The sequence below is a fragment of the Notothenia rossii genome (genome assembly GCF_949606895.1).
Source record: "Notothenia rossii genome assembly, chromosome: 7".
Taxonomy (NCBI): Eukaryota; Metazoa; Chordata; class Actinopteri; order Perciformes; family Nototheniidae; genus Notothenia; species Notothenia rossii.
This window is the reverse complement of record NC_136905.1, coordinates 51,881,159-51,907,632: the sequence shown is the minus strand read 5'-3', so window position 1 is coordinate 51,907,632 and position 26,474 is coordinate 51,881,159. Positions and strand designations below refer to the sequence as shown.

Sequence of the window (26,474 nt, the reverse complement as noted above, 5' to 3'; positions counted from 1 at the left end):
CTCGAAAAAACCCCGTCCAAAAAATTCATTCATCTCTTTCAGACTACTGTCTGCACGAAATCAGAAACCCGGTTTTTGACAGGACTCAGAAAAAAACCGGCTGTGTAACTTCATGGAGGAATTCATCCACTCTATGTGCACTCAGGCTCGGACACATTTGTTGCCTCGGAGACCCCCCAGCATGGTTCTTAACAAACTTTTAAGTTTTTGAAATGACCTCTGGAGGAATGCAAGGCGAGTTGTCAGGAAACACTAGCCGCATTATGAGCAGTATTGTCAGACACATTATTTTTGTTCATACCCCTCCAAGTGCAGTCTGGCTGGCATACCGTTTGTGGAGACGCTACACTCTATCATGGTTGCAAACTTTGAGTTTCCCAGACACATTTGTTGCCTCGGAGAACCGCCAGCATGGTTCTTAACAAACTTTAAGTGTTTGAAATGACCTCTGGAGGAATGCAAGCGGAGTTGTCATGTGATTATTAGTGATGTGTCGGTCGCGAACGAGCCGATTTTTTTGAACGGCTCTTTGGTATGAACGAGGGGAACCGAGTCGTACTTGGTGAGAGCCGTTCTTGTTATCGTTCAATTGTTAGTCCGCACTCACTGCCTGCCAAAATCCACTCGCCTGTTAAAAAGCTTGATTTTGTTCCCCAAACGTATTCTGTGAAGACCCGCCCCTACTCTGATTAGTAGGTTTCAGCAGGAGGAGTGAGATGGGGTGGGTCTTAACGGAATACGCGAGAGAGAGAAGTCATAACAAGTGGTAGGCTACAGGACAGGTAGACGACGTGTTTTTCGGATGGAAAATGAGCCAAACGCGAAAACGCAGCAGCATTTTGATGCACTTCAACCAAAAAAGCGCACCATTTGTAAAGGCAAAATATCCTTTAAAGCAGGGCCAACAAATGATCTCCATCGCCACTTAAAAACACAGTATCTATATTAAGAGTTGCGTGAATTTCATTCAAGGCAAGGCAACTTTATTTACTTAACACATACGGAGGGTAAATTCAAAGTAGTACATTCACGGACATGAATGACATGGATATGGCGCCACCTTGTGTCGTGTTTACAAAGCAGATTATTGACATGAGGTCTGGCAATACAGTCAATCATTATCCTGGTGATTATTTCACAGAAAAACCAAGTAACCCCGCCAAAAAAAAAGGCTCTTTTGAACGGCTCTTTGAAAGGAACGGAGGCATAAGATCCGGCTCCCTTCAAAGAGCCATAAATCCCATCACTAGTGATTATGAGACACTATCTTCGGATATATTTTAACACTTTTAACCGTTTTATACGGTTCTCCAAAAAGCAAACTCTTTGTGACAGTGGAGGAATGCAAGGCGAGTTGTCAGGAAACTCTAGCCGCATTATGAGCAGTATTATCGGACACATTATTTTTTGGACATACCCCTCCAACTGCAGTCTGGCTTGCATACCGTTTTGAGCCACTACCCTCTGTCATGGTTGCAAACTTTGAGTTTCCTGGATACATTTGTTGCCTCAGAGACCCCCCAGCATGGTTCTTAACAGGATATATTTTAACACTTTTACCCGTTTTCTACGGATGCAAGGGTGAGTTTTCATGGAAATAGGAGGAGATACACTGCCACTAACTCTGAGCACCATGACTCAAATGCGGTGTGGCGGGGTGGGACCATTTAAATCCGCAAGTAAACTCTTACTTTTGTGACAGTAGAGGAATGCAAGGGGGTTGTCAGGGGACTCTACCCGCATTATGAGCAGTATTTTCGGATACATTTGAACACTTTTACCCATTTTGTACAGTTCTCCAAAAAGTAAAGTCTTACTTTGTGACAGTGGAGGAATGCAAGGCGAGTTGTGAGGGGACTCGACCCGCATTATGAGCACTATTCTCGGATACATTTTTACACTTTTACCCGTTTTCTACGGATGCAAGGGTGAGTTTTCACGGAACTAGGAGGAGATACACTGCCACTAACTCTGAGCACCAAGACTCAAGTGCGGTGTGGCTGGGTTGGAACATTTAAGTCCGCAAGTAAACTCTTACTTTTGTGACAGTGGAGGAATGCAAGGTGGGTTGTCAGGGGACTCTACCCGCATTATGAGACACTATTTTCGGATACATTTTAACACTTTTTTGTTTTTACGGTTCTCCAAAAAGCAAACTCTTACTTTTGTGGTCCGTGTACCATGCATTGAAGCATCGGACCCAAGGTTTTTTGTCCCAACTGATGTCTCACTACTGATCGAATGGCAAACGCGACCCGCCATCGGAGGGCCTCCGCCGGCCCGGCCTTTTGCCGGTGCTCTGGCGGTCGGTTCCTCCGAACTGCGGGTTCGACTCTGATGGCAGGGAGGGACGAGGGAACCGTCGGGGGGTCTGCTGGAGGCTCCTGCTGGAGTCCTGCGTTTCACCGGGACCTGGCTCGAAAAACTCGAAACCCTGACTCCAGTGTGGTGTGGCGGCCGTGCGCCTCCGGGTACCTGACTCCCCTGCCACCTCCGTGTGCTGCGTGTGCTGCGTGGGGGTAACCCTGCGTGTCCGTTACCCTGCGTGTCTCTTACCTCCCGGGCCGACCGATATAAATCGTTTCCAAGACGAACCGTCTGACTCAGGGATCCCACCACGGGTTCCGCAGCGGGGTGGAAGTTCCACCTCCCCACTTCGCCGCGGAGTGCCAGGCAAACACCTGTTTCTCTAATCCTCCACTGTTGCATAGCGGCCTTAGTCGGCCTCGGCATTCAGCAATTGGCCTTGCTCCGGGCACCGGTTCCCTCGGGGACCACGGCTCAGTGGCTTCACATGATATAGGGTCGACCCTACTTCATCACAGGCTACCTGTTTGATCCTGCGTAACAACCACATATATGCTTGTCTGCAAAGAGGGAAATGCCTGGTCCCGCCCGGGTGTTCCTCTTTTGTGACAGTGTATTGAAGCATCGGACCCAATGTTGCCATCAGCAGCCCCGCGGAGGTGGGACCATTTAAGCAAGTGGTAACCCTATACCTCCCCTGGTCCGTGTACCATGTATTGCAGCGCATTCTCCCCGACAGTCCGCCAGCAGACCTGGAGGCTCCTGCCGGGTGCACCAAGCGTTCTCCCCGACAGTCCGCCAGCAGACCTGGAGGCTCCTGCCGGGTGCTCCGCGCCGTGCTCACCAGCCCCGCGTATGTCCACCGTGCGCCTCCGGGTAGCTCACTAACTCTGAGCACCATGACTCAAGTGCGGTGTGACGGCCTCGCCCTGTCCGTCCACCGTGCGCCTCCGGGTAGCTCACTAACTCTGAGCACAATGACTCAAGTGCGGCGAATTCCGGAGCGCATATATGCTTGTCTGCAAAGAGGGACACGCCTGGTCCCGCCCGGGTGTTCCTCTACGGCTATTGTCCAGCCAGCTAAGGTATCAGCAAATGTGACCCGCCATCTGAGGGCCTCCTCCCCGGATCCAGGTTCCTGTGCTTGGCGGTCGGTTCATCCAAACTGCGGGTTCGACTCTGCTCCTGGAGCGGACAAAGATATGCGGCGAATGCCGGAGCGCATATATGCTTGTCTGCAAAGAGGGACATGCCTGGTCCCGCCCGGGTGTTCCTCTACGGCTAGTGTCCAGCCAGCTGTGGTATCAGCAAATTTGACCCGCCATCGGAGGGCCTCCTCCCCGGGTCCAGGTTCCGGTGCTTGGCGGTCGGTTCTTCCAAACTGCGGGTTTGACTCTGCTCCTGGAGCGGACAAAGATATGTGTATTTGCCTGAAGGATGGAAATAAACAAAGAATGATATTTTACAGGACATGACGGATATATGTGATTTTTCCAAGCTTTTTGGAAATAAACCAAATGTGATTTTGCAGGGCATTACGTAGCTCATTTACCCATGTGATGTTGTGCAGTACATTATTGAGCTCATTTAACGATATGGTGTACCAGGAGAAGTGGGATGCTGCCATGTCTCAACTGGTCTCCGGAGGAATATAAGGAGAGTTGACAGGGGACTCTGCCCAGTGCTTGTGGACCGAATGAGGTGTGTGTTAGAGGGGAAGGCTCTGGCTGTTTCTGCAGCCTCTGCTTCTACCTTCTCTCCCCACCCCGATACCAGCGCGTGCCTGCTGTAAAAGAAGACTGTTATGCGGTCCGCAGAAGCCTCCGGTAGTGAGACCCCTATATGCCAGAAGACCTGTGCGTCTGTCTCCAATAAGCTGAAAGCTAATCTGGCTAAGGACTGGCCCTCTCCCCCAAATCACTGGTCCACTGGGAAGGGACGGGGGAATACCATGCGTGAAATCACGTTGCCTAAAAGCATGGAGACGTACATTCAGATATACAGAGGTCATTCTGAGGGTGTCGCACCGACAGTAAAACGGAAAGATAATTGTATGTCCAATGTCAGCCGGATAAAGAACTTCCTAGTATTCATGGCCCATGGTGTTGACCGGCTGTCAGACTGGCTGTTTCTAAAAGACACAAAGAGGGTCCGTGGCTGGAGCGAGTATATTTCAAAGTCGGGCCGGGCAGTCACAACATCGCTGTTGTTCCTGAAGAGTGTTAACCATTTCCTGAGGTACTTGTTTGCGTCAAAGCTCCGGGGGTGCAGGCTCACCCAGTCTGATATGACCCACATCATCAGAGAGGTCACAGCCAACATAAACAACTTGAAAAAGTCTGTCACTGTCCACCAGTTTAAGGTGAAGAGGAACAAGCTGGATCGTCTGCCGAGCCAGGCGGAGCTTCTCGCCGCCATGGCGGTCGCTGAGAAGCGCATCCCTGATCTCCTTGACCTGATGGCTAGCAATCCGACCTCAATCACCCAGTACCTGCTATATGGCTATCTAACCCTCCATTGGAGCCTCCTGTATGGCCACCGTCCGGGTGTGTACGCAAACATGACCAACACGGAGGTCTTTGAGGTGGACAGAAGGGGCACTGCTGAGGGCTACATCATCCACGTGCAGGATCACAAGACTGCCAAGACATTTGGCGAAGCACAGCTGGTGCTTACAGTAAAGGAGTTTAGCTGGGTCATGCGGTGGATGGGGATAAAAGAGGGCTTGTCGGGTCCTCAGAATGAATTCTTCCTTTTCACAACGGGGAAGCACGCCTCCAAGAACCTGAACGCTCACTTGAAGAGGGCTTGGGCTGATGCTGGGCTAGAAACAGCCGTCACCTTCACCATCTTGCGCACTGCCCTGGCTGACAATATCAAGCATCACCAAGATCCAGAAAGCAGGTCGATTCTCGCTAAGTTTATGTGTCACGACGTAAGCACTGCAAACCGGTTCTACGCAAATACGCCTGGAATAAAGGAGGGATTGAAGATCCACTCCATGTTGAGGGCGGCAGCAGCAGCAGCATCATCAGAAGGAGGTCTACCACCGTCAGCTACCTCCGAAGAGGGCTCAGGGGCGGAAAGCAGCGATACCTCTTCTTCAAGGCCGGTTGATACTCCTGATGAGGGGACAGGGGCCGTGGACTCAACCTTTTTTCGGTTAGACGGCTAATATGGCCCCCAGGCCCCTGCTAATCATTTTTTTATTATCTTTATTATGTTTATTATGTATATTTTGTATACTGTTTTTGTAAAAATCGTGTGATAATTAAATAAATAATAAAACATTAGTATAACCTTGAAGGTTCCCAGGGGCAAATACAGTGCCGGGTATCAGACTATTTAAACAATGTCTACCCATGAATCAGACACCTTCCCTGTGCCTTTCCAGGAGAGGTTACATGTTAAATTATATCGTGCAAAATGACAGGTTACAACTCTCTTCCAGACGTTTAAAAACACTTTCCCCGACCATTTAAACATTATTTCTGGCTTGTAAAGTGCGGTGATGAGCCCTGGAGGTATCAGACTATTTTAAACAACTTTTCTCCGCCTTTCAAACACTTATTCCTGGGTTATAGCCTGTCATTTTGCACGATATAATTTAACATGTAACAGGGGGTTACGTATTGTAACCCTAGTTATATAAGCACAGGCAGAGCCCTCTACTGGACTCTATGGGTACTACTCTCTATCATGCTGTGCGTGCTTTCACCTACTGAGTTTACGTACACATAACCGCCAATCGGGGCGAGCCTACCTGAATGCGCGCGCAGGCCCACATTATATAAAGGCGGCTACACCCGCCACCCACTATCCTATACACTCTTCAGCGAGCGGACTAGGAAAGACAGGGCCCCCAGGTAGAGGGCTCCGCCTGTGTTTATATAACTAGGGTTACAATACGTAACCCCCCTGTTATATTTCACACAGGCTCCGCCCTCTACTGGACTCTATGGGTACAGTGGGCGGATCCCCGATGTATACACGCCCTGTCATCCAACAACATCGACCCACCACACCGTCCCTGACCGGCTTTTGGCTAACATCCATTGCATCCCCACTTCCTCCCATCCGGTTGTAACCGTAGAGAAGTCGGGGCCGCAATTTGGATAAGGCACACTCACACACGCTTACTTCGTGTAGAGTGTGCATGGAAAAGATCTGTGCGGAGACTCCGTCTGGAGCCTAGCGCGCACCATGTTCCCCAGGTCCCTCAGGAGCATGGGAAAACATAAGTGCACCACGTCCCCCACACTCACACACGCTCCGTGTAGAGTGGGCATGGACAATAGCTCTCCCAGCGTGCCTCCAGCCCTGTATGGGGCTGATTGCGCACCATGTCTCCCGAGTCCCTCCGGAGCATGGGAAAACACAAGTGCTTTATGTCCAGGAGGGGGGGGGGGGGGGGGTCAGACACCTGCTGACCCACAGCCACCCCCCCTCTCACCTGTCATGCGTTGCCTCGGCAAGCACAGACGACGAGAAGGAGCAAGACATATCCAGGAGATAACATTTTATGAAGGAGCCTGGCGTAGACCAAGACGCCGCTGTGTATATATCTTCTACACTCACGCTGCTGAATAAGGCTGTTTGACACAGCCAAAGCCAGTGTACAATGTGCACGGACCCCAGTGGGAAGGGCTCTCCCCGCCCGTCCATAGGCATGTATAATGCACCCGCATAGCCATCCTGTTAGGCGCTTCTTGGAGAGAGCTTTTCCAGCCACACCATCCCCAAGGCACACAAACAGCTGTTCAGTGCGTCTAGTGGCAGCCGTGCGCTCTACATAACATGCTAGCGCACGCACTGGGCAGAGGAGGTGCAATTTAGCCTCCCTGGCCTCAATATGGGGTGGAAGATTAAAGCCACCTAACTGAATAGCCCTTGACCTGAACTAACTCCTTAGGCTCTTAGGAGTAAAGGAGGGGTTCGGTCTGAGTGTCGCCCCGCTACGGTCACCCCGGATCAAAACGCAGCTTGGGTGCACCGACAGAGCGGTCAGCTCGGACACTCTTTTGGCCGAAGTCAAGGCAAGTAGCAATGCTGTCTTCCGTGACAGTGCTTTCAGGACGGGGAGCTCCAGGGGCTCAAATGGTTCTGTGACCAGAGCCTCGAGCACCAACGGCAGGTCCCACTGTTGGGCGGAGGCGTGCACTGTGCGCTGCCTCCTGACCCCCAGCAAAAACCGCGCCATAAGCGGCTGACTGAAGGCTGATCTGCCTCCAAATCCCTCATGGCAGGACGAAATGGCTGCTGCATACACCTTAATTGTGGAATGAGCCAGACCCCTGTCCCCCAGTATCTGTAAGTAGGTAAGAATAGAGCCCAGCGTGCAGACAGAGGCTCTAGACTCCTTCCTTCACACCATCGCCGGAATCCCGCCCACTTTGGCCTGTAACAGGCTGTGGTGGATTCTGCTGTTGCTGCTTGGATAGTCTGAATAACGTTGTCAGACAGCCCCACCTGTCTCAGTCTGTCCCTCTCAGGAGCCAAGCCTGGAGAGGTTGGCCCAGAGTGGGTAACGCCCCTATTGCACCTGCTTCCTGAGACAGCGCTCCCCAGACCTGAGGAATAGCCCAGGGCTGGCCCACCATCATCTGTGTTATCCCCGCGTACCACGGCGCCAGGCGGCGATCTGGGGCCACTAGGATGACTGGCAGCTGCTCCCGCCTCACCTTCTCCAGGAGGGGGGGGGGGGTAAGGTGCAGCGGTGGAAAGGCGTAAAGCAGCTTCCTTGGCCATGGCTCGTGTGCAAATGCGTCCACCCCCAAGGGCGGATAGTCCCACCGGGCCAGGGAGAACCACAGGGCACAGTGGCTGTTGCGCCGATCGGCGAACAGGTCCACCTCTGCTCTCCCGAACTGAGTCCAGACCTGCTTCACCACCTCCGGGTGAAGCCTCCACTCGTCTGGCAGGGGTTTGCCTCTTGACATGAGGTCGGCCCCCCGTTCTCCCGTCCCGGGATGTGCAGGGCCCTTAGAGACAACACAATCTGTGAAACCCACAACCACAGGTTCTCTGCTGCGGTCAACAAGGCTATTGAGTGGACTCCGCCTTGCCTGTCGATGTACGCCACTGTGGTGCGGTTGTCGCTCCTCACTAGCACATGTTTGCCCTGTATTAAGGGTTTGAAGTGCTGTAGGACCAGCATCACTGATTGCAGCTCCAGGAGGTTGCTGTGTCGAGCCTCTGTCAGAGGCCAGCAACCACCTACAGCTCTCTCTAGGCACGTCCCCCCCATCCTGTCACTGAAGCGTCTGTGAAGACTGTGATATAGGAGGTCACTTGCCCCAGTCGAGCTCCCCTCCGCAGATTCTCTGGGGACCCCCAGAATCGGAGGTTGCTCTCTACTGAGGGGGAGATGGTCACCAGACGTCGTTTGTGTCTTGAGATCTAAACGAAGGCCGGTAAACCACCTCTGCATGCGACGTGCATGCAGGAGTCTGAGTGGCACTACGGAGTGAGCAGCCGTCATGAGACCCAAAGTCTGCATGATGATCAAAGCTGTCACCGTCGCCCCCTGACGCAGCCTGCAGACTGCCCGCAGCAGGGATGCCCGTCTGCTTTCTGTCAGGGTGGCATGTAGTCCGCCTGCATCGAGCATAACCCCCAGATATTCTACCTGCTGGTGAGGTATGGGGGAGCTCTTCTTCCAATTGACCGCAACTCTTTTTCAACCCAACTTGGGTAGGTGTAGGATCAATTGGGCTGTGTGAAACATTGCCCATTCACTGGACCTGGCCATGACTATGAGGTCGTCCAGATAAAAGAACACCCTCATGTCATGGTCCCGCAGCGGTTGCAGCGCCGTAGCTGAAGGTGCGTGGGGATAGGGAGTAGCCGAACGTCAGTCTGTTGTACTCGTAGGCTACCCCCTGGAAGACAAAACACGAATACTTTCTGTGTTTTGGAGCAATTTCGCCATGAAAGTAAGCGTTCTTCAGGTCGATGGCTGTGAACCAATTGCCTGGCTGCACCAATCCCAGTAACTGTTTCATAGTTAACATATGGAACTTCTTGCATGCAATGTGCTAGTTCAGGCATTGAAGATCCAGAATGGGCCTGAATTCTCCTGTCTTCTTGGGAACCAGGAAGTACAGGGAATAGTGCCCCTTCTCTCTGACTTGAGTGCACATGCCGAGAGGAAACCTGACTCCTCCTGGGATAACAGATTTGCATCTCTCATGCCTCTGAACGGAGGAGGGATGCTGCAAACCTGGAGTGAATAACCCAGTCTCAGTGTCCTGTCCATCTGCTCTGTTAATACACCACTGATTTTCCATTCCCCATAACATTGTGTTAGGGGATGTGCAATCAGCTGCGGAACCGCAGCTATGAAGCTGTGGTACTCCCTGGTGGCCCACTCCGCCGTCAAACCCTCCATAAAAGGAAGTTTGACCGTGAGAGCGCGCGCACCGCCATAAGGCTGTTTTCTCTTAGAGAGAAAGAGGCATTAATCGGAGCTTCTTCTGTCCATGAACGCACCGCGGCCCGCTCTCGGGGGGGCGCGCGCGTCGTCATAATGCCGTCTCTTTGAAACGGGCATTATGAGGAAATGTGTAATGTGGAGAGAGATGACTCTTACTCTGGCATAAATGCAATCGTTTTTACTGAATGCATTTTACACACACATATCACTCTAGAACTAGAGTTACGCTACGTAACCCACTGTTCTTCTGCGGAGGTCCCTGAATGCACCGCGGCCACTCTCACGGGGGCCGCGCCTCATAATGGGTGTCCACTTAACATCGTATGAAAACGGCCTTGCCGATCTCAACGAGGCATTATGGGGAAATGTGGAATGTGGAGAGAGATAACTCTTACTCTGGGATAAATGCAATCGTTTTTACTGAATGCATTTTACACACACATATCACTCTAGAACTAGAGTTACACTACGTAACCCACTGTTCTTCTGCAGAGGTCCCTGAACGCACCGCGGCCACTCTCACGGGGCCCGCGCCTCATAATGGGTGTCCAATTAACATCGTATGAAAACAGCCTTGCCGATCTTAACGAGACATTATGGGAATAACACACATCACTCTAGAACTAGGGTTACAATACGTAACCCACCGTTCTTGCAACAGGGCCTCTTTTCGACTTCCTGTTGAAAGGAAACCTATCCCCTCCCAGGATGATAGATTTGACTCTCTATTGCCCCTGAATGGAGGAGGGACGCTGCAAAGCTGGAATGAGCAACCCAGTCTCAGTGTCCTGCCCCTCTACTCTGTCAGTACGAAGCTTTTGTGGGGCTTCCATTCCCCACAAAACTGTGTTCAGTGGACATGCCAGCAGCTATGGAGCCAAAGCTAAGAAGCTGTAGTATTCTCTGGTGGCCTACTCCGCTGCCAAAACTTCCATAAAAAGGGAGTTTTGGCATGGGGGCTGACACAGAAAAGGGCCGATTTTCTACTGAGGTCCTTGAACGCACCGCGGCGCGCTCCCGTGGGGCCGCGGCTCTGTCCTAATGCCGTCTCTTTGAAAGGGACATTATGGTGAAAAGTGGAAATGTGGAGAGAGATGACTCTTACTCTGGGATAAATGCAATCGTTTTCACTGAATGCACTTCTCACACACACATCACTCTCTCTTGAAACCGCACAGTGTTTTGACAGCACTTCGGTTTATTCCACTCACGTGCACGCGCCCACCTGCTGGCTCCTATACTAGAGTTTACAGAGGGGGCGGGGAGTGTGGGACAGTGTTCTTTCCTCTGGGGATGAGCAAGAAGCAGCCACGCTGCGACTACTCCTCACCCACGTGACCAAGGAGATCGATCCGAAGAGCCCTTCCGTAAACACGGGGGCTCCCGGTCCGGGAGATCAACATGGTCCTTTTGGAAAGTGCGGCGTGATCCCTCACCGGGATATCCCAGGGCAGACAACGGCAGCGGCCACGATCAAGCTACAAATAATCGCTCTGATCTGGTGAGGTGGGGGCATCTCCAGCAATGAGCGAGATGCCCAACACACCCGTGTTTATTTGCAGTCGCCCTGTCACGCGGTAGCGTGGCAGAGCTCTTTTCAGCTCCCTGCACAGCCTGCTGCCCACTGGGAGCATCTGCGCTCCGCCGCCATGGTCATCACCGGGCGGTGGACCTCCATGCACCGGACCCGGAAGTGCCCGACAACGGCAAACGGAGCCATCCGCCCCGCTGGAATGGCGAACATGAATGGCACCGCCTCGGCCGTATCCTGGTCCCCCAAACACTCTAAGCAGAGGTGGTGGAGATCGGCGCCCGCGATCAAACCAGGGCAGGTGGGGCATGGCCGAGCTTCCAGTAATGGTGAGTCAATTTTTCTTCTCTTCTAATCCTCGTTCGTTTAACTCTTTGGTTGTCAGCTCGTCTGAAGAGAAAAAAGGATAGTGGGCGGCGGGTGTAGCCACCTTTATATACTGTGGGCCTGCACGCCCATTCAGGTAGGCTCGCCCCGATTGGCGACTACGTTTACGTAAACTCAGTAGGTGAAAGCACGCACAGCATGATAGAGAGTAGTACCCATAGAGTCCAGTAGAGGGCGGAGCCTGTGTGAAATATAACATCTCCTGGAAATGCACATATTCTGTGCATTTCCAGGAGAGGTTACATGTTAAATTATATCGTGCAAAATGAGAAGCTACAACTCTCTTCCAGATGTTTAAAAACACTTTCCCCGACCATTTAAACATTATTTCTGGCTTGTAAAGTGCGGTGATGAGCCCTGGAGGTATCGGACTATTTAAAGGGTTACCAGGAGCATGATAATATCCTCCACAGCGGGGGGGGGGGGGGGGGGGGGGGGGGGGGGTGTGGTGGTGCCGTGAATAAGGCAGAATATAGATGCCGATGTGCGGACGGTAAAGCACCACAAAATCTACCCCCTTTAGGGTTACCAGGGGCATGAGGTTTTGTAGGGTGTGATCATCTGGGTTTAGTCCGTCGGGGAGTGCTTAAGTCCGGGGGCCCGAGGACTCACGGTGCACGAGCTTATGGAAGTGCCACTGTTGCCGGAGGTCCTTAGTCCGTCCTTTGGGGCTCTGTGAGGGGCTACAGAGAGGTGGTTTGCCCGGTCCCTCTCCTGGAGGTATGAAATAACCTGAGCTCCATGTGAGGGAGAGAGGCTGGAGGTCATTAGGCCGTCCTCTGGGGCTCTGTGAGGTGCCAAAGAGAGGTGCTTTTCCCGGTCTGTGTCCTGGAGGTGTGAAAAAACCTGTTTGCCCGTGTTAGGGGGTCTGTGAGCAGCCACAGAGAGGTGCTTTGCCCTGTTTTTATTGTATTTTTTTACTGTTAATGCACTGTGCTCCCTGGGATGATGCGCCCTCCTGTGGGGAAACATGAGAACTGCACTCAAATGACTTTGTGCTTTTTAAACAGTTTAAAATAGTTTTTTCCACATTTAAAAACCGCTTTCTGCCCTGGAAATCATTTCTAATCATTATTACCGTTATGGAGGGGCTGCAGGAACACTTTCCCCGCCTTGCAAACACTTATTCCTGGGTAAAATAATCAATTTGTTCCGCCTGTTTTCCATCAGCACCCTGGGAGTCATTTCAAACGGTTTAAAATAGTTTTTCCACTTTTAAAAACCGCTTTCTGCCCTGGAAATCCTTTCTAATCATTATTACCGTGATGGAGGGGCTGCAGGAATACTTTCCCCGCCTTGCAAACACTTATTCCTTGGTAAAATAATCAATTTGTTTCCGCCTGCTTTCCGTCAGCACCTGCGGCTTTCGGATTAAAACAGTTTAATGCACTTTTAACACTCACAAACCCAGGATTCCTGCTCCTGGACCTCTGCATGTGTGTGTGCCTGTGAGCCTGGGCTCCTGAGAGCAGCGACTCTGCCATTTTTACCTGCTTGTCCATTTGGCTATTCAAATGTTAACGAAACGGACGTATTTCCGTCCATTTGGCTATCAGAATGTTAACGAAACGGACAGACTTCTGTGTGCATCAGCGGCTGTCGAATTAAAACAGTTTAATGCACTTTTAACACTCACGTACCCAGGATTCCTGCTCCTTTCCTGGGTTACAAAGTGAGGTGGCACAGCCTGTCCTCTGGGTGGGCTCTGTGGGGGGGGGTATCGCAGCCTGCTCCTCTCTGCCTGCTGCCTGCTGCCTCTATCCACTCAACTTTCCCCCGCCTCTCAGACACTTATTGCTGGGTAAAAAAGCCATGTGCAACGCCCTGGTTCTCTGCACGTGTGTGTGCCTGTGAGTCTGAGGCCCTGAGAGCAGCGACTCGGCCGTTTTTACCTGCTTGTCCATTTGGCTATCAGATTGTTAACTAATTGGACAGATCCACCGTTTTCCCCCTAAAAATGATTTTTAATCGTTATTTTTGCATTTAAATGATTGATGCTATCATTCATATGGTTCCTTAACACAATGCACATAGTCTGGAGCTCTCTGGGGTCCTATTATGCTTTAATCAGGCTTGTCCATTTGGCCATTCAAATGTTAACGAAACGGACGGATTTCCGTCCATTTGGCTATTCAAATGTTAACGAAATGGACAGACTTCTGTGCGCATCAGCGGCTCTCGGATTAAAACAGTTTAATTCCTCAGCATACCCACAAATCCGGCTCATTTCCTGGGTAACAGTGTGATATGAAGCAGCCTGTTGTTGAATTAAAACCAGTTTGATGCACTTTCAACACTCAGCCTACCCACAAATCCGGCTCATTTCCTGGGTAACACAATGAGATTGTCAGCGGCTGCTGTTGAATTAAAACAGTTTAATGCACTTTTAACACTCATGTACACCGTTCATATGGTTCCCTAACACAGTGCACACAGTCTGGAGCTCTCACTGGGGTCCTGCACAGGCTCCAGTCCGCCGTTTTAACGAAATGGGCATATTTCCGGCCATTTGGCCATTCAAATGTTAACGAAACGGACAGATTTCCGTCCATATCAGCGGCTGCTGGACACACGCTGGAGGTCATTAGTCCGTCATTTGGGGCTCTTGGAGGGGCCACAGAGAGGAGATTTCCCCGGTCTCTATCCTGGAAGTGGGAAATAAACAGAATCCCCATGGCAGGGACACATGCTGGAGGTCTCTCTCCCGAGAGTGGAAGTCCATTGCCTGTAAATAGGGCTAACATTAGGTCTGTCACTTTGGGTAACCGCACCACTGTCGGTCGTCTCCCGAGAGTGGACATCCATTGCCCATAAATAGGGTAGAGTCCCCTGACAACTCCCCTTGCATTCCTCCAGACTCAGAAGTTAACTTTTTGGAGAACCATAAAAAAGGGCTAAAAGTGTTAAAATGTATCCGAAAATAGTGCCTCATAAAGCAGGTAGAGTCCCATCAAACTCCCCTTGCATTCCTCCAGAGGTAATTTCAAAAACTTAAAGTTTGTTAAGAACCATGCTGGGGGGTCTCCGAGGCAACAAATGTATCCGAGCCAAAGTGCACACAGAGCGGCTGAATTCCTCCATGATGATACACTGAGTCCTCTCAAAAACCGGGTTTCCGATTTCGTGCAAAAAGATGAATGAATTTTTTGGACGGAGTAGGGGAGGCTTGGGTTCCCCTCTCCGTTGTAAGTTGCAAAGGGGGGGTGGAAGAGTGTCCGGGGCTTCGGCCCGAAGCGCCGAAGGGTTGAGGTTTTTGGAGCCCCTTCTCCGTTGGCACTCTGAAAATATTCAACATTTTCAAAAAACTTCATTTTTGATTATTTTAAGATATAATTGACCGTTTTCTGTCATTCTTTTTTCTTTCCACGGGTGGGGGCGCATGGCAGGCTGCCTATGAGCTCCCAAATTCGGCCTGGAAACTCCAGGATTTGTGGGAAAAGCTCCATAAACTGACAAAGTCATCCAAATATGTCACTTTTATAGCCCAAACATATATAATACAAATAAATTAAAATAGTAAAAAGTACAATTGTGCCCGGCATTACCCGGATTAATGCAGGACCCCAGTGAGCTCCAGACCGTGTGAATAAATTTCACACGGTCGCATTAGTTGCATTAGTTTACAACACTCCAACAAAAACAGAACATAGTGTGTTTTTAACTCACATTGTCAGCCAGTGAAGTGCGAAGCTTTGTGTAAGATATTGAACCGCGCAGCCCAATATCCTGCCATGCTTTTTGCAAGTCTCTGTGCAGGTTATTGCGAGGAAGACACCCTCTTGTACACAGCAGGAAGTGGTTTTGTCGACCAGGCAATCTTTTTTTTATATCCATTCAACGTTTGATCCAGCTAAACTCATTGTGAGCAAGCGCTATTCCAGCTGCCCCAAATGTAGTTGCAGTTTTGTGATTGAGGACCTGAATCAAATAGCCATGAGCGGATCCCCTCCTCTCCGCTTGAAGGACTTCATTCTCAGTCATGTTTTTATAAACACCAGGCCGATGCACAAACAGAAGACTCCAATACAGGGTTAAATAGCCATAAAAAAGAAATTTGGATGAGGAGCATGTAGTGTGTTCCAAGATGTCAAGCAATTGCGGGATCCGTGTTGCAGCGGCCGCCTTGGCGCGTAGGAGATCACCCTGACTTGGAAGGTGGTCGAGTTTTTCAGCTTTAATCTTGAACTGGTGGAGAGCAACATCCTTTTTCATGTGTTTGATGAGAGATTTAACCTCTCTCACTATACGGACAACATCAGCTTGTTTTAGCCGGCATGCTAGCGGCTTTGACTCTGAGAAGTGCAGGAGAAAGTGGTGTACATTGTTCAGAAACACAAACGGTGTTGTGATAGCTCCGCAGGATTGTGAAACATGATTTGTCCACGAATGGATCTTTTGCACGTTATTTATTAACTGCCAGTCGGAGAGATGGCTGGCGTCATGCGACAAATATTCAAGAAAGCTTTTAATTCGCTTTACCTTGTAAAAAACATTTTTTTTTATGTTCAGACTGGGAGAAATACCTGTACAATAATTGATGTACATATGTAGGTATGACTCTATGCTTTTTGGAAATGAAAATGCAGTCGGTTGGGGCGTCGGATTTGCTTTCACTTCAGCGGGGCTTTGTGTGCAAAAGCCCGCAAAAGGAATGCTTGTGTTGGCCTCTCCATCCACAGGCAAATGTGGGCTGACAGACGGAGGCTCCAAGGGGCTTACATTTGATCCGTTAATGTCCAAAGATGTGACCATTGGAATGGAGGGTTGTCTCTCGCGTAGCTGTCTTAATAGCTGCAATGTCACATTATACTTTAAACTTGCCAATAACTGGCGTTTCTCATGATGCAATAACTCACGGTGTTGAAGTGTTAGGTGTCAATCGAGCCGAGCGTGAACATAGTTGCAGCAAGGAATTGGACAAGGTAATTTGCGAATATTCACAAGGCCATGTGACATTTTCAGCAGGATAGCTCTTTCCTCCAGATTCCGGACATCATGAAGGCGCCTAAGGTGCTTTTTCAAAGCCCGATAGAACCCTTTGCAGATCGGGCATTCAGACGACATGATTACTGGAACAGCCAGTCAAAAAAATTCAGGAGAGAAGGCCGAAAATTGCGTCTTCTGTGGCAAAAAAATAACCAGCTGCCTGCTCTGCATAGCTGGTCTGCACTCTGATTAGCACTGTACCACAGGTGATGCTAGTCACTGCTGATTAGCACACTGAAAAAGGTGGAAAAGAGCGGTTTGAGTAGAGGCGTTCCATCTCGCTTTATGACCCCGGAAATGAGCTGGAATCCTGGATACATGAGTGTTAAAAGTGCATTAAACTGTTGTAATCCAACAGCCGCTGATGTGGACGGACAGTTAACATGTTATTACCCAGCAATATGTCTCTGAAAGGCGCGGGAAAAGTGGTGAGCAGTGTACAGAGGCAGAGTGCCGCTGCAGCAGCCATCCCAGAGAGAAGCAGGCTCCCAGACATTAGATGGAAATATTCCTACATTTGGAGGTCAATGACATTGAGAGGAAGATGTGTCATTTGCTGGAAGAATGCATGTAGCAGTTGTACAAAAGGTGGAACAATTGTTACTTCTTTGTTAGTAATTCTATCGCTCGAAGTGGAGTCGAAAGAGATGAGTTTTCAGTCTGCGCCGGAAGATGTCTAAGCTTTCTGCTATCCTGATTTCAATGGGGAGCTCATTCCGATTCCACTACAAGGTTATCGTACGACTCCTTCTGGATCCAAAGCCTTGATTACAAGTGTCATCGTTTCTTGTGAAACAACAAATCCCCTTTGAACAGCTCGTAGATGTAACCAACGATAGCCTTGTAGCCAGAACTGGCCATTTCCTCCTGCAGAAAGGAGACAATCTCCTCCAAGTCCGTTTGGTTCTTTCTTCAAAATAATAGACATAGTTTCTTGCACAACCTTTTCAAAGTTCTAATACTTATGATAATCTGATGCTGATGTGCCAAAAGATTAGGTATTTAGTTATTTGAGAAACCTAAACTAAAGTACTGCTTCACAAGATGCTCCACATTCCTCATTTTATTGCAGGACGCTGCTGTTGTCTCCTTCTCAAGTCACTTTAATCTCGTTATTATGACTTTATTCTCGTAACATTATGACTTTATTCTCGTATTAATATGACTTTATTCTCGAAATCTCTCTTTCTTTTTTTTTCTAAGTGTGGCCCTAATACTCCGTCGTAGGTCTGAGTAATTTCCCGGAATAAATTATCAGCCCTCACCGACTCTTACAAGTGAGAGGGTGATCAAGAGAAGAAAGAGAGGGCGATCAAGAGAAGAGAGAGAGGGCGAGCAAAAGAAGAGAGAGAGGAGAGAGAGAGGGCGATCAAGAGGAGAGAGAGGGCGATGAAGAGAGAGAGTAATGTAACCTCCTAATGTAAAGTATAACTCCTATGAAAATGTTCAAAAAGTGCTCAAACTTCACATGTGTGCTAACAGTCCAGCCGTGAAGACATCTACGGGACAGTTTTGAGATGTATTCAAATGCCTTTGCCATGGCAACACAATGCTCACCATGAAACACGGTTTTCTCATAACTTCAGTGAAAATGCTCGAAATTGCGACAGATCATTCCCCATCAAGTTAGTTCAAAAGTTTTCAGTTCAAAATATTCTGCTGCTTTTCCAAGCCTTTTTACTTTCTTTTCTTTTCTCATCACACATTCAAGCCCCCAGTGTTCATGTATCATTTCAATCTAAATTCTTCACTTTCTTCTTACACATTACATTTCAGCATAGCAATTCAGCGTCAGCTTTTCAGCATAAAGCATTCCCACTAGCAATTTATTCAGGAATTGCATTCTCTATTTGATTTTATTACCCATCTTAAGAATGTACATATATTTGGTAAATAAAATCCTTATTTTTGCACCTCAACCTGCATTCCTGATTTGTGCATACCCTGGTCCTTCACAGAAGGTATTTACACTCGGTCAAAGATGCTTTTGTGGAAGAAGAAATATCTTTTTTAAAATCAGTACATTTTCAGGAATTTATTTAGTTTTGTGTTTATATAGGACTAAATTGACCTTAATGTTAACCAGTCTTCTCGTCCCTCACAGGACTAATTGACTACAACTTCCACTGCTTCAAGAAGGCCATCCAGGAAGTGTTTGATGTTCGAGTTCAGGTTCAACAAAACCGTAAACTCCTCAGTCAGAGGAGGTGGAGCAAACTCTCTATGACCAAGGAGTGCTGAGCAACCCCCACTAATGACATCACATCAGACAGCCAAATGAACCCTGACACATCCTGGAGACTCCGTCCTGATCCAGGTGAGGCTCATCTGAGGCTCCTGGATCTGCTTGATCATGTTTTTTTTTATCTTGCTGGGAAACTCAATCCACATCAAATCCACCTCCATCGTCTCTGTCCTCAGAAGCAGTTTGTCTGCAGCACAGAGGACAATCTTTCATTTGATCTGGAGGACTTTTTCTACGCAGTCTTTTGAGTAGACTCAACAAGAAGTACATGCAGATTCAGTGACTTTATCTCTCTTTAGCAGGCAGCAGCAATGTGCGTCCCATCAATCCTTATACCGTTAATAAGTAAACTCATAAACAGCAAGTTATTTCCTGATTTGATTTGCAAATTAAGAGATTTTAGTCAGAAAAATGTGATGTGTATATAATATAAAATGACTATAATATGTTTTGTTTGATAGTCTATGAAACAGTCCATAAACACTTTCTTTATTTCATGTCAGATGACATTGTTGGTTAATGATGCTAAAACCTACTGTATATCTGACTCAATCTAATAGGCATCATTGCAATACAACCCTAAAATGAACACATTTACCAGACCTTTACTCAAGTAAACTGAAAAGCTTAATTTCATCAGGACTTGAAAAGTGGGGTTATTTTTACATTCATTTAAATGTTCTGAAAAAATGTTCACCCCCCATCAGTAATAATTACATCTGATATTACCTGCTGTTCTTCCCGAAACTCTGTGGTTTTCCTGTTTTTACATTATTCAGGGTACCTTTATTAACAGCTTAAATGTAATTCAACAGAATTGTTCATTACATAAAATAATATGCAATAATACACCATATCATAATAAAGACAACATCCTTTGGCTAAATGTATCACCTTTACTGTTCAATTCTAATTTATATTTACAACAAATCACAGCTTTATAAAAAATGTCATATCTATAATTCAAATCTAGGAACGTGGTCAGCCGCACCTCACCACTGAGCATGTTTCTGCTTCCTCCCTGCTCAAGAGTTCTGATAGTATTTTCAAAAATGTTAATGAGGGCGACCCGGGACTGTATCCACTCGAATTTGGAGGTTTTTCTCTTGTATTTATTTTAGGCCAGCCTTTAACCTGTTAAGCCCGAGAGACCCCGGTACCGGGGCCTCCCGCAACATCTCGCAGGAAACAGTGTCTGAGGGCATGTTCATTTAATAAACTATGAATGTTTTATATCCATGTAACGGGAAGAAACTCATCTAACTGAGCATTTATATTTATATTAAAAAAAACACAATGCTAACGCTGAGCCTCTGAATTAGCAACGAGCGAAAAATGCTAACAGATTTACTGCACCGAAACTCACTCATAAATATTATTTATCCATTCAGCACATCCAACCCATGGATCTGATTGTGAGATGACACAGAATCGATGGGTACAGACATTATCACTCAATGATACGAACTCGCGACTTTATAAACAAAAACAGACATCAAAACATGTGGCAAGTAAAAAAACAGTAAAAAAGAATTTTTGGACGGACACTTGCGATGTCTGTCCTTTTATGCTGAGTGCTTAGTTATACTGTATGCCGGTCATTCTCTTGTGTTGTGAGACTGTTAGAAAAGTGACTAAACCTGTCTGTGTAGACACACTTTATGTTTTTCTTAGGAGTGCAAAACCCTTATCTTTTGGAATATTCGTTTTCTCCTGTTTTTGCATTAGAGTAGGTAAGATTTTTGTACATTTATTTTTCTCATTTGTTAGGTAAGGTTTTTGTGTTGAAAGGTTTTCTTTGTTTTGTGGTTTTGCTACTCCTGTGTGTAATTTAATTTTGGGTAATTCAATTTACCAAACGCTTTCTCTGTTTTGGCGTCCATGTTCTTGGGAGTGGGAAAAGTGGGGAGAGTTAATTTTATGCTGCGCCTAGGTTCCCCTCGGTCTGGGCGTAACATCATTTACAGTTTTTTGACTATGTTCAATCTGAATTTTCTTTAAAATAAAAAACATCTATATTGATTCTGACTCTGCTACATCCCACTCACAGGTTTATAATTACTTTGAGAAAAAATATTATTAATGTAACCCTTTTAGAAGGGAAGATATGGTCATTTGTTCTGGGAATGTCATTTTCGAGCCTAACTGGTTAAATATTTTCTTCCTTCTAATTTTTTATTCTTTTCTAAATAACACACTGTCAGGATGCGTGGAAAAGGTAGGACCCAAATGCAGAATTTAACAAAAAGCGAGCTTTATTAAATCTTAAAAGATGTGGCAAAAAGGCAGTATCCAAAATATCCCAAAAAAAACAACGAGCAGCACAAGGAACACGGACCGTGGAAACATAGAGGGAAACAATGAACCGATCTGGAACACAGGGGAAGACTAGACTAAATACACAGAAGGGTAATCACAGGAAAAGACACAGCTGGGCAGGGGAGGGAGAAACACAAGGGCAACAGGTGAACACACTGAGACAATCAGACACACCAGGGAAACTAACGACAGGGAGGAGGACCAGACAAAACACAAGGAGGAAGACAAAACACTGAATAAACAGACTTACAAAACCCATAACCAGACAGACAACACTAAAACCGTGACATAAACCTGGGAGTGTGACACACACTGTTATTTACTCACCAATAACACACAATTATCCTTGTTTTTATTTATTTGTTTGATTCCATAATCTCTGGCTTTTTTGGCATCCGTCAAGAACTGAATTTCAAAATAAAAATAACCGGAAACAGACGTAGCATGATTGTGATACACAGCCACTGAACTCAGCTATGGTCTAAGCTCGCTGATTGGATGTTTTAGCCGCAATGCATGTAGGGATATGGTGTTCATGCCATATCAAATCCCAAAAACTTTTTTAAAAAAGAAAATAATACCCACAATGTTACCTGACATAGGATGTGCCCAAAACTGATGTCTCTCAAACACTGTGTTCTTCTTAGGCAGACAATAGGCTCTGAATGCTGCTAGAATATAATTAACAGTCTGTTCATCTTCTTCTTCACCTTCATCTTCACCATGTGCGATGTCTAGCATGTTGTAAACTTCAAGAGCCTCCTCTCCTTGTGCATGCAGCAGTATGGCCACTTTAATTTTCCTGTCCTTACCGTCTGCACCACTCGCAGTCATGTAGATTTGGAAGCGTTGTTCCCATCGTCGCCAGTTTTCTCCCAAGTTGCCAGTGAGTACCAGTGGAGATGGTAATTTGAATCAATCCATCTCTCTTTTTTCTTTCTTCCAAAAGAAATTACGACTCCCGCTCTCTGGGGACCGCACCTGTTAGCTAGGCTTTAGGCTAGCAAAACTTTCATCTGTTTACCTCCAGGAAAATTACGAACTGGACCGACTTCTGCAACACACTCTCACTCCATAATGGTCCAGGAGCGACGCTTAGGGTGACCAGATGTCCCGCTTTGCGACTGCACAGCATTTTCACGACTTTTGGTGCGTCCCGCAAATTGAGACGATGTCCCGCATATTTCATTTTGATTGGCTAAAACGCTTTTCTAAAATCAGCTTTATCCAATGGCTGTTGAGAAAGCAGGGAAGGCTATCATCACGGGGGTGTGTTTGCTGTCAATCAAACTGTAACACACGGCGGGTGCTGGTCAAGTGTTAACCAATGAGAGTAACTCACTCACACACACCCCGCCGCGGCCCCGCCAAACAACAACAACGAAAGTCAGCCAATAACGCAGGCGACGAAGCAGGTTATGGGAAATGGAGGAAACTGAAACTACAGCTAAGAAGAAAAGAAGATGCACATACAACAAAGACTGGGAAGACACTTACCCGTGGGTGAAGCAAGTGCAGATTTTTTTGCTATCTTTGCAAGAGTAATTTTTCAATTTCACATGGCGGTGAATACGACGTCAAAAGACACAGAGAATGCGATTCTCACAAGAAACGTGTCGCTCAAAAAGAGAAATCCCACTCTATGGAGACATTCCTACTCAAACCAAAAAATGATGGCCACTCAGACAAGGTAACAGCAGCAGAAATAACAAGTGTTTACCATACAGTGCAACACTCCCAATCATACCGGTCAAATGACTGTGGTAACAAGCTAGTGCCGACCATTTTTCCAGACTCTGAGATAGTAAAGAAAATGTCACGTGGTCTTACAAAAGCAGCGTCCATAATAACATAATTGCCCCTGCCTCTGTGGAGAGTTGTTTGACAGAGTTAAAGACACGAGTGGTTCTAGGTGACAAAATAGCCCACACATTTTTATGTTATGTATTATTATGTTTTTGTTCCCTCCTGGACAGTTTTAATTTGTATTTATGTTTTTATTTTATGTATAAATGTATGTTGTCCCTACTTTTACAGGTAATACACTAATAATAATAATGGATTACATTTTTTATTCGAGCGCTTTTACAGGTGCTCAAAGCAATTTACAAATACACATTACAAATATTATTAGAAAGAGTCATTACTGTGGACATTACCCACAGGAGCAAATGCGGGCAAAGTGTTTTGCCCAAGGACAAAACGGCCTGACACAGTGGCGGCCGAGGCGGGATTCGAACTGGAGTTCACCAACGCCCCTTGATTTGATGACCAACCACTGCGCCAAGGACATAGCGTGTTGGTCTATGTTTGATAATCTTGAAGTAGCCGAAATACACCCTTCGAGCCGGTTTCGAATCCCGCTCAATCCCTTGTTTGTCAGAACATGCATAAATGTAAAGGTGGAGCTATTTATTATTTTACCACACTTTTGGGTAGGTTGTGTATAAAATCAATGGATCATTTAAGTTCTTAACCATAATCATTCGTGATTCATTGTCTGTTTATATTATTGTACTTTGTAACAGAATTAAAATCTTCAAAGTAACTCAGGTTATCAAATCAATGAGGTTCAGAGTCAAATCTTGTAGTGAAATGTAGTGAAGTATGCAAGGAAGTACATCATTGTACAGTACTTCTATAGATGTACTTAATATAGAATAGTACTTAGAATATAAGTAATATGACAAATATGTATGAGGATTATTGTTATGTTGTGCATTTATTATTATAATTACAACTTTTAATAAATGTATTAAAACTTAAGAACAAAGTATTAAGTAAATATAAAAATAATGAAAGGGAAATATGATGATGAAATATTCAAAACAGAAACATCCATGCTTTTTTATATGTATTTATATATTTAAAACTACAGTAATAATAACAACAACAATTCTTTGTCCACCCTGCTATCCAGCTCAGGATGTCCCTTTGCGTTCCACTTGAACAGAGCCTTTGATATCCACCTATGATCTACTTCAGGCAAGGTGTGGGTCCAGCCAGCTGTAAGACAGACTCGTTGTGCTACAAAAAAACAAAACAAAAAAACTAAGAAATAAACAAATTGTCCCTAGATATGAAACTTATTAAAATTAGATCATTTTTTTATATAAAGTGTTATGGAAATGGTGTGATCTAATGGGTTAACCTTATCCTGTGATAACAGATGCTTTGTGTTCTAAGGGAGGGTTTACGACCCTACAGGAAAGGGAGGGGGGAAAGGAAACAATGGGGGGTGTTTGCGACACCTAATTGATCTCTTTGTGTTGTCTTTGATGTAAACTAAAGCCGAGCCTGATCTTGCAGACACTCTCAAGACGAGGTGTCGTGTATGCACACATCAAAGACCTTCTTCAGTACGAATATTGAGTTTCTTTGCTTAAGCCACAGCAGCTGATTTTACGTTGCGACAACAAAAGGAAAAGGACAAGAAAAAATAAATGAGAAATGTATCACTAAATGTGTCCACTTAAAAATATTGTGTTTTAATGTTTGAGATATTGAAATGTTAACATACCTGCAGGATTTGCCTCCTCAAATTGTACTGCCTCTGCCACGAGTGTGCTGTCATCGACCTCACTAGACACAGCCGGGTGTGTGAGGGTGGATGCTGGAGGCAGGTGTGTGAGGGTGGAGGCTGGGGCCTTTGCTGCCTCGAAGGAGACAGGCAGTTGGATGAGGTGGGGTTTTGGCTGTGCCATTAAGGACAACCAGATAAACATCACAAGTATTGAAGAGTACTAAACATTAAAAAGAAGTGTTATCAAATAAATGTTTGCTTACAGGGTTTGGTTTTGCTGGGGGAAACCAGCCGTTTCACTGCGTTGGTGAGGCTCCTTTGATTTGGCACCTTCTGTCCAACCAAAAGGGAGCGGAGTGAAGAGGTTGAGGCATGCTGGCTGGTCCCAGCTTGCTGGGTGGGAGCAGCATGCTCTGTGGTGGTCAAGTGCTGGGCAGGGGGAGTGTGCTGGGGAGCGTTGGCAGCATATTGCTCTTCTTTCACGGCAATGGCAATTCTACCAGAAGGAAAGGGCTCAATATACTCTTTGAAACAGCCCTTGTTCAGGGCATGTTCTTTGGAGTCTTTGCAGCCTCCTGTCGGGTCTCTTATCATTGCTGCCACAAGGTAAGCAGCATAGCCAAGATAATTTTCCACCACCCAACGGAAAGTCTGCCCGTGAAACAGACCAAACTGGATTTCGAAGAAACCCAGCAGGTGTCTTCTGTTGGATGGATCTCCACGGTGCTGGGTTATGGCTGTTCTGGCCTTGTCCATCACTTCCTCTGGGGAAAGAGGTCGAATCCACGGCCTGTCTTTGTTAGACTTCTTAACCTTTGTTGCTTCCAAAGTGTCTGTTAAGATAAGAATACCGTCCCGTTTTCGAAAGCGTGGTTCCATCTAGAGAATAAGAAAATAGTCATATTTTAAAAAACTGAGAAATATGTAATTTATAATAAATATTTAATGAACAAGCTGTAAAAGATTACATATTGATTCAAAAACTGATGACTACATACAATACAAGTTAAAGATGAATAAAAACAAGTACAAATGCAGATTATGCATTTAAATGTTATCAATCAATCAAAAGGTATAAATAGCCTATATTTTGTATGAAAAACTCGACCTTCATACTAACTATTTAATAATTTCCTCTCAATTATAGTGTATTAAAGTAACTTATAATGGAAACAGGCCTGCCTACTCAAGTACAAGTATTTCATAATATAAGGTGGTGTTAACTGCATTGTAACAACTGCATTTTAACTTCCCCACTGTCCCCCCCCGGACTTTCATTGTTTACAGGTGAGGTTTGGTATTTAAATGAATGGTAAAATAAAAACAGGTGTTTTATTTGTATATCATGCTGTTAAAGCTCGCTTAAAGACTAAATGCACTTTTAAAACACGTCGATGGCTGCCGGTGACGGAGAAAAAAAGGACAATAAAAGAAGCTCCGCTCGCTCCCGTCCGGGGTCCCGTCCGAGATTCTTTCTAGCTCGTAGTTATGTTAGTCCTTAACTTAAGCTGGGTAATGTCATAAACAGGCATGTTATTTAGCCAGATATGTCAACATTAAATTGACGGAACATGTACATAATAATCTGCTACGGTAAACATCATACATGGAAAGGTTACGGCGGGACATGTCCGGTTCGATAGTCATTAGTAAAATGTCCCTCTGCAACATGTTGTTGTGTTAAAATATATCTATACATCTAATATGACACTTTATAAGCATTGACAACATAGTTAAAGGA

General features: G+C 46.5%; 2 protein-coding genes across 5 annotated transcripts in view; one reads left to right on the top strand and one right to left on the bottom strand.

Moving 5' to 3' along the window:
* LOC307047227 (ras-related GTP-binding protein D-like) overlaps positions 1-21,648 on the top strand; it is a 97,094-nt gene extending 75,446 nt beyond the window's left edge. The window contains exons 6-8 of one of the 4 annotated variants that reach the window (XR_013810372.1): positions 11,324-11,602; positions 18,751-18,963; positions 19,068-21,648. Coding sequence is in view for 3 of the 4 variants with exons in the window: in XM_079694058.1 (XP_079550184.1) it covers positions 4,112-5,469; positions 18,751-18,760 (1,368 nt within the window). In the remaining variant the exon portion in view is untranslated. Of the gene's footprint in view, positions 5,470-11,323; positions 11,603-18,750 lie in introns of all 4 variants that reach the window. The other 3 variants (XM_079694059.1, XM_079694058.1, XM_079694060.1) reach the window with 3 other exon arrangements.
* Positions 18,912-25,911, bottom strand: LOC307046407 (uncharacterized protein; the record flags this gene model as incomplete). Its single annotated transcript, XM_079692801.1, has 5 exons — positions 24,997-25,911; positions 24,731-24,862; positions 24,119-24,237; positions 20,747-20,777; positions 18,912-19,078 (listed from the first exon to the last, which is right to left on the bottom strand). The coding sequence occupies exons 1-5, from the start codon at positions 25,610-25,612 to the stop codon at positions 18,912-18,914; spliced, it is 1,065 nt and encodes a 354-aa protein (XP_079548927.1). The 5' UTR covers positions 25,613-25,911.
* Positions 25,912-26,474: the final 563 nt, after the last annotated feature.